Source organism: Electrophorus electricus, chromosome 8, assembly GCF_041902795.1.
Source record: "Electrophorus electricus isolate QZ-2024a chromosome 8, ASM4190279v1, whole genome shotgun sequence".
In the NCBI taxonomy this organism is placed as follows: Eukaryota; Metazoa; Chordata; class Actinopteri; order Gymnotiformes; family Gymnotidae; genus Electrophorus; species Electrophorus electricus.
Window position 1 is genome coordinate 34186488 of NC_137504.1, and position 6013 is coordinate 34192500.

General features: G+C 47.4%; 1 protein-coding gene across 4 annotated transcripts in view; it reads left to right on the forward strand.

Annotated features, from left to right (window-relative positions):
- The first annotated feature begins 2553 nt into the window (after window positions 1-2553).
- The window catches only part of arhgef9a (Cdc42 guanine nucleotide exchange factor (GEF) 9a), a 24644-nt gene continuing 21184 nt past the window's right edge, over window positions 2554-6013 (forward strand). For 3 of the 4 annotated variants that reach the window (XM_027030029.3, XM_081719417.1, XM_027030031.3), the window contains exon 1: window positions 2554-2681. In XM_027030029.3, the coding sequence (XP_026885830.2) occupies window positions 2667-2681 (15 nt within the window). In that variant the 5' untranslated portion in view covers window positions 2554-2666. Of the gene's footprint in view, window positions 2682-4511; window positions 4651-6013 lie in introns of those variants that run through there. The other variant, XM_081719416.1, reaches the window with a different exon arrangement.

Genomic DNA, 6013 nt, shown 5'->3' on the forward strand with positions numbered 1-6013 from the left:
GTTTATTAAGTAGTGAACTGTAGCCTGTTTAATGTCAGTGTGAGGCAGTCTTGTGTGCTGAGGTCACTTCCACCTGCCAGGATTAGGATGTTGTCATGGTGTTTAATCTGGATGGATGTTCTATCTGAAATCTAGAAGTGTACAGGAGAGAATTCTAGAAAAAGGACAACACTGAGCTAAAATTCCAACATTCAGTTGACTTGGTCTATTCTGCTCTGTTGTGTTTATTCTATTGTGTGTATTGTTTATTCCATTCTACTCTATTCTATTCTGTTTTGTTTATTCTATTCTACTCTTGAGTTTTTTCTGTTGTGTTTATTCTGTTGTGTTTATTCTATTCTGTTGTGTTTTTTTTGGTTGTGAGTACTAAGTTGTAAATTTGTATATGTGTAGTTGTGGTAAGTTACTAATTAGTTTCTGGTTCATTTGCAGTTCCTTACATAACTAACAGTCTTGTCGGCAGGTGCCTGTGTGGGTTTCCTGGGCTCGGCAGAGCTGGTTCTGGTTTGGTTCGGCCATCCCTGAGCTCTTCCTGAATGAGTTTGTCATTTTGTGCTGTGTACTGGAGGGGTCAGGAATTTTATTACAGAGTGGAAAAGAAAAGGTCTGGATGACTCATGAGGATCTGGAGGCGGAGCTGGAGGCGGAGCTGGTGCGTTTGTACCTTGCTGATCTTGACTTCTGGAAGTTTCCTCTTACTTTCACTCATTTCTTTCTCTTTTTTCCCAAACCTAAAAGTGTTATGCATTAAATCAGGCCACCTCTGATGACACGTTACCTTTCTTTAACTGTTTATTTGCTGGCATTTTTGTTTTGTATGAATTTATTTCACATTGTATAACCATCAGGACTGGACTACAGCTTCTAGAAAACCAGACTAGACATTGATTGCTTATTTTTTCATTTTTAATTTTTATTTATTTCTGTCTCTCATAGTTTATATTGTTACAATTGTGTTTTGCAGTGTAGGCCAGAGGAGGATGCCTCTCTGAGTCTCGGTTCTTCTCCAGGTTTCTGCTTCCAGTGTTTCCTCGCCACTGTCGCCCTTGTCTTGCTCACTGGGGGCTTGGACTTGGACATTTGTAAAGCTGCTTTGTGACATCTGTTGTAAAAAGTGCTGTATAGATACATTCGATTTAATTTGTCTATAATTTGCTGTATGTAGACCAAACTATTGTTAGCTCCTTCCTAACCCCAACTCTTGAAATTTGACCCCAGTTGGAGTTTACAGGTTCAGACCCACACACAGTGGAGTACTGACCCTATTGCACAGTAACACTGGTCTAGTTGGGTCAATTCGCCCTTCCTGCACATGGGCGTGACCCCATGAAGTTCTGACGGCAAAACATTGGCTGAGTTTTGGAATGTCAGCCTTAACTCAAGAATGATTACTTAACTGAAGAATGAAGAATAATGACTTGACTCATGAATAATAATTGTATGAACACAATAAGAAGTGTCTTTTTATGCTTTGGTCCCCACCATTTCATAAATAAGTTTACAGTTGCGTAGGCTGTGTAGATGTTGTAGTTATGCAGACCATTGTGGGACATCAAGCAGACAGAATATTGGAGCTGCCAAAGTCAACTCGATGTTACCAAGAAGGAAGAACAAAGTGAATTTAACTGGAGCAAAGGGACAATACAGAAGTGGGACGGAGTTACGGAAGATGGTTCTGGATCATGGACAGAGGAGAGTGGTGGGAATAAAATAGTATTCAAATCAGCCTACACCACCTGGGCTGTGATTGGTCTACATCACCTTATCTGTGGTTACTACTTGGCCTGTAATTGGTCTGCAGGATCATATTGGTGGTTAGCCTTCACCACCTGGGCTGTGATTGGTGGTTAGCCCTCACCACCTGGGCTGTGATTGGTGGTTAGCCCTCACCACCTGGGCTGTGATTGGTGGTTAGCCCTCACCACCTGGGCTGTGATTGGTGGTTAGCCCTCACCACCTGGGCTGTGATTGTTAGATAAGCACCTGTGTCTTTTACATGGGTGTGCTGGATCAGTCCTAAAACCAGACCCCACACTGTACAAGTAAATCTGAGTTTTTAAAATCTCTCTCAGTAGATCTTATTTTCCCCTGATGGAAAAAAAAATAAAAAAATCCCACTTTGTAAATGTTTATGGTCTTGCATGACATTATTTTACATAATATGTCTTGTATGACATATTATTGGGGGATGCCATATGGGTCTTGGAAACGTGTGTGTGCGTGCGCGCGCGTGCAGGTGTGTGAAAACCTTTCCGACTCAGTCTTCACGCGTCCATAATTGCCACAGCTCTGTGGGCTACTGGACAAATGTCTGTTCTTCTGGTGTTCTCTTTCTTCTACATCATGTATGTTTTACTTCTAAAATGCTGGGACGAGTTTAGAGAGGCACACACGCGCACCTCTACCTTTGAGTGACAGTGGAGTGGCCCGTGTGAGAGCGGTGCGCAGTAAGCCCCGCCCATATTCGGTGAGCGCGCGGGGAGGGGAGGCAAAGCGCTGTGCAGGCGCAGCCTGTCTCACCGTGACAACCGTGCCTGACCGGACGTACGTATCTCCTACATAACACCCGCGCGCTGCTCTCGGGTGGGCGGACCAGGGGCGCAGCGGCCGTCGGGGGCTTGAACCTGCGGAAGAGAGCGGAACCGGGACCGGGACGGACCCCGACCATGATGAAGATGATGGTAGGAGGGCTTTGGATGTTCCCGCGAGCGCCGTAAGCTCGGGCTCTCCGGTAACGGCTGGGGGAAGCGGCGACTCTTCACATTATCAGCCTTCTTTCCTTTATTTGCGATGGTGGACGCAGGCACGCGATAGCGCTCGAGTCCAACGCAACCAGGCTGCCGGCGCGAGTGCTCTACTTACTGCCTCCTCGCGCGCAGCATCGTGACCTTGTCTGTACAGACGGTTCTCGTGTTTTTTCTCGCTGTGATCACCGGGTAGGTAGCGCGCGGGCGCCCGTGTACGTTATTAGAAAGGGCTGCGCGTTAATGGACGCTCCCCCTCGCGCCACCGTCCATCCGCCTGCGCCGTGTGTCACGCAGATGTAAGCACTATGGAAACAGAAGTGAGGGCGCGAGCGAGCGCGCGCTCACCGGGAGAGGAGGGATGCCCGCTCTAACGCGGCCTCGGGGATGTGAGTGACGTGGGTAGGAAATCTGTGCAGATGCTCGTTTCTTCCCGTTTGGTGCGTGCGGCGGCGGGCGGTACCGGTGAGGTTGATGCATGTGTGGGTAGGTGAGGTGACTGCGGAAAGATTCGCCTCCCGTGAGCTGCGCAGCTCCGCTCGCCTTCCTACGTCTCGTGAATTACATCTAGATTATTATTTCTTTCCTGTCTTTCTCCCTGAGGCCACTGATCATTAACCGGGCCGTTGTTGGAGCGTTCAAAGCGCGAGGGCGTCTTGGTTAGTTCAGTTCTTTTCTGGACATAATCACCGATGCGCGTTCTCCGTGTCAAAAGTGATCAGCGCTACGTCTTATCCGGGCTCGAGGCTGCAGCCTGCACCCAGACAGGTGACGACGCTCCTACACGAGCGCGCTCTGCAAGGCACTCGAGCCGTCCACGAGGGAGGATGGAGCGGCCGCCGAGGTCGGGATATTTCACTGGAGCTTGATGGGCGCATTAACCGGAAAGCTGTGTTCTCGCGGCCTCGCGCTGGGATGCGCGAGTGTTCGCTGAGGCTCAGGAGACGCCACGCGCGCTGCTCGGTGTGTTTGTGTTAAGTCTTATGTAAGACGGGCTGCCTCGTGTTTACATGGTTAGTTACAGTAGCTGTAACATGATTACCCGGGAGCCCTTTAGGTACTGATGAGGGCGCTGCAGTCAGCTTGGGAATTTGATCAGATCAGTGAATTTGATCAGAATGCGTTATCAATATGCAGTCAGCAAAGCACGAGCCTGCAACTTTGGAGAGGCCATAACTGTATTAATGCACGTTAGTTGAGAATATACACACATTTACATTTAAAATGATCCATTTAGCATGTTGAGATGGGAATACAGTCCCAGGACCGCGTATGTGGGACACCAGCTGTAACTGCTTTTGCAGAATTGAAGTTCTTGAATTAGCTATGAGTTAATTAAGTTGCATAGGCTAACCTGCTCTGACTGGTTAATCGTCTGCAAACGATGTCCATATTGAAACCCGTGTTAGTGCCAGAAATGACTTGTCATCGTTTAAAAAGAAGCATGTTACTGTGCACACCACAGTTCAGCTGCGCGTGACCCACTGGCTGCCCGCCCCAGACCTGTAGGGTCCGACAACGTGTAGCTTTCACGCGGGGCCTGTGTCAGTTTGGTGTTAGTTAACCTATGTCACGTAAGGCTGTTACAGTTCCGGCTTGTGGAACTTCTTCTCCAAGTTTGTGATATGCGTGAACATTCGGACACGCTCACATTAGCGTTCGGACATGTGAAAGGCATCGCGTGTTTTTAAAGCTGCACCCCGTGTCTCTTTAAAGCTTTGGACCCATGTGTCTTCAGAACAAATCAGCACGATGTGAGGACCTCCCCTGACAGCTCGTGCTGAGTTTTATTTAGCTGCTTCGTGGAGTGCCAACAGAAAGCGCTCTTATTGCGAGCAAACACAGCAATGTTTATGTTCCGGTCGCACGGCTGTTAGGAAAGTCTCCACCTCGTCATGGAACTGAGGTAAGCACCATCTCTGTGGAGAATGACTGACTGACTGGGAATTCTTTTTTTGCCTCAGGGATCTTAGTGCTTTCAGAAAGCCGAGTCCACAGCGCTGTGTGACACTGTGGTCACAACCAGGTGCAGAAGGGAGAGGAAACGTGCTCGCGTGGTTTCTAAACGTGTTCTGTAGAATCTTGTGTGTTCTAAAACAATACAGTTTGTTGTGTATTTGGTGTGGTGTGTATTTGGGATTGTGTTCTTGTGGTGTGTATTTGGGACTGATACTGGTGGTGTGTGGTGTGTATTTGGGACTGTGTTCTGGTGGTGTGTGGTGTGTATTTGGGACTGTGTTCTGGTGGTGTGTGTTTGGGTGTGGTTTGGGACTGTTCTGGTGGTGTGTGATGTGTATTCGGAACTGGTACTGGTTGAGTGTGTTGTGAATTTGGGACTGTGTTCTGTTGGTGTGTTTTGTGTATGTGGGTGTGGTTTGGGAATGTGTTCTGATGGTGTGAGTTGTGTATTTGGGTGTGGTTTGGGACTGTGTATTGGTGGTGTTTATTTGGGACTGTGTTACGATGGTGTGTGTTATGTATTTGGTAGTGTTTTCTGTTGGTGTGTGCTGTGTATTTGGGACTGTATTCTGTTGGTGTGTGTTGTGTATTTGCGACTGTGTTCTGTTGGTGTGTGTTGTGTATTTGGGTGTGGTTTGGGAATGTGTTCTGGTGGTGTGAGTTGTGTATTTGGGACTGTTCTGTTGGTGTGTGTTGTATATTTGGATGTGGTTTGGGACTGTATACTGGTGGTGTGTATTTGGGACTGTGTTACAATGGTGTGTGTTATGTATTTTGGAGTGTTTTCTGTTGGTGTGTGTTGTGTATTTGGGTGTGGTTTGGGAATGTGTTCTGGTGGTGTGTGTTGTGTATTTGGGACTGTATTCTGGTGGAGTTTGTTGTGTGTGCTCCAATGTAGAATTGACCTCTCCTGGGTGTGTTCACATCCATCAGCATGTGATACTGAATGTACAGCTGCATTTGTGTGAGGCAGAGAGTAGGAAGCCTGAAAGATCTGGCATTTAGAAATGTCTGTACGTGCACCCACACACACACCACGTAATATAAACAATATTACAGTGTGTCTGAAATGTTTGTTACACTGAAGAGTTGTGTGATTTTTTCTAAGAGCTGGGCGGGGTTCCGTATGTCAGTGTTAGGCTGGTAGTGTAATCTTGGCCACTGAGGAACTGATGTTCTCTCCTACTGTAGCCACAGCTTGGAGAGTCCTGCAACATTCTGTGTTGCACTCACTGAAAGGTTAAAGATTTCTCTTCTTTTTCCTCTGTTTTGTTAGCACGTAGCACGTATGTGTGTGTGTGTGTGTTTGA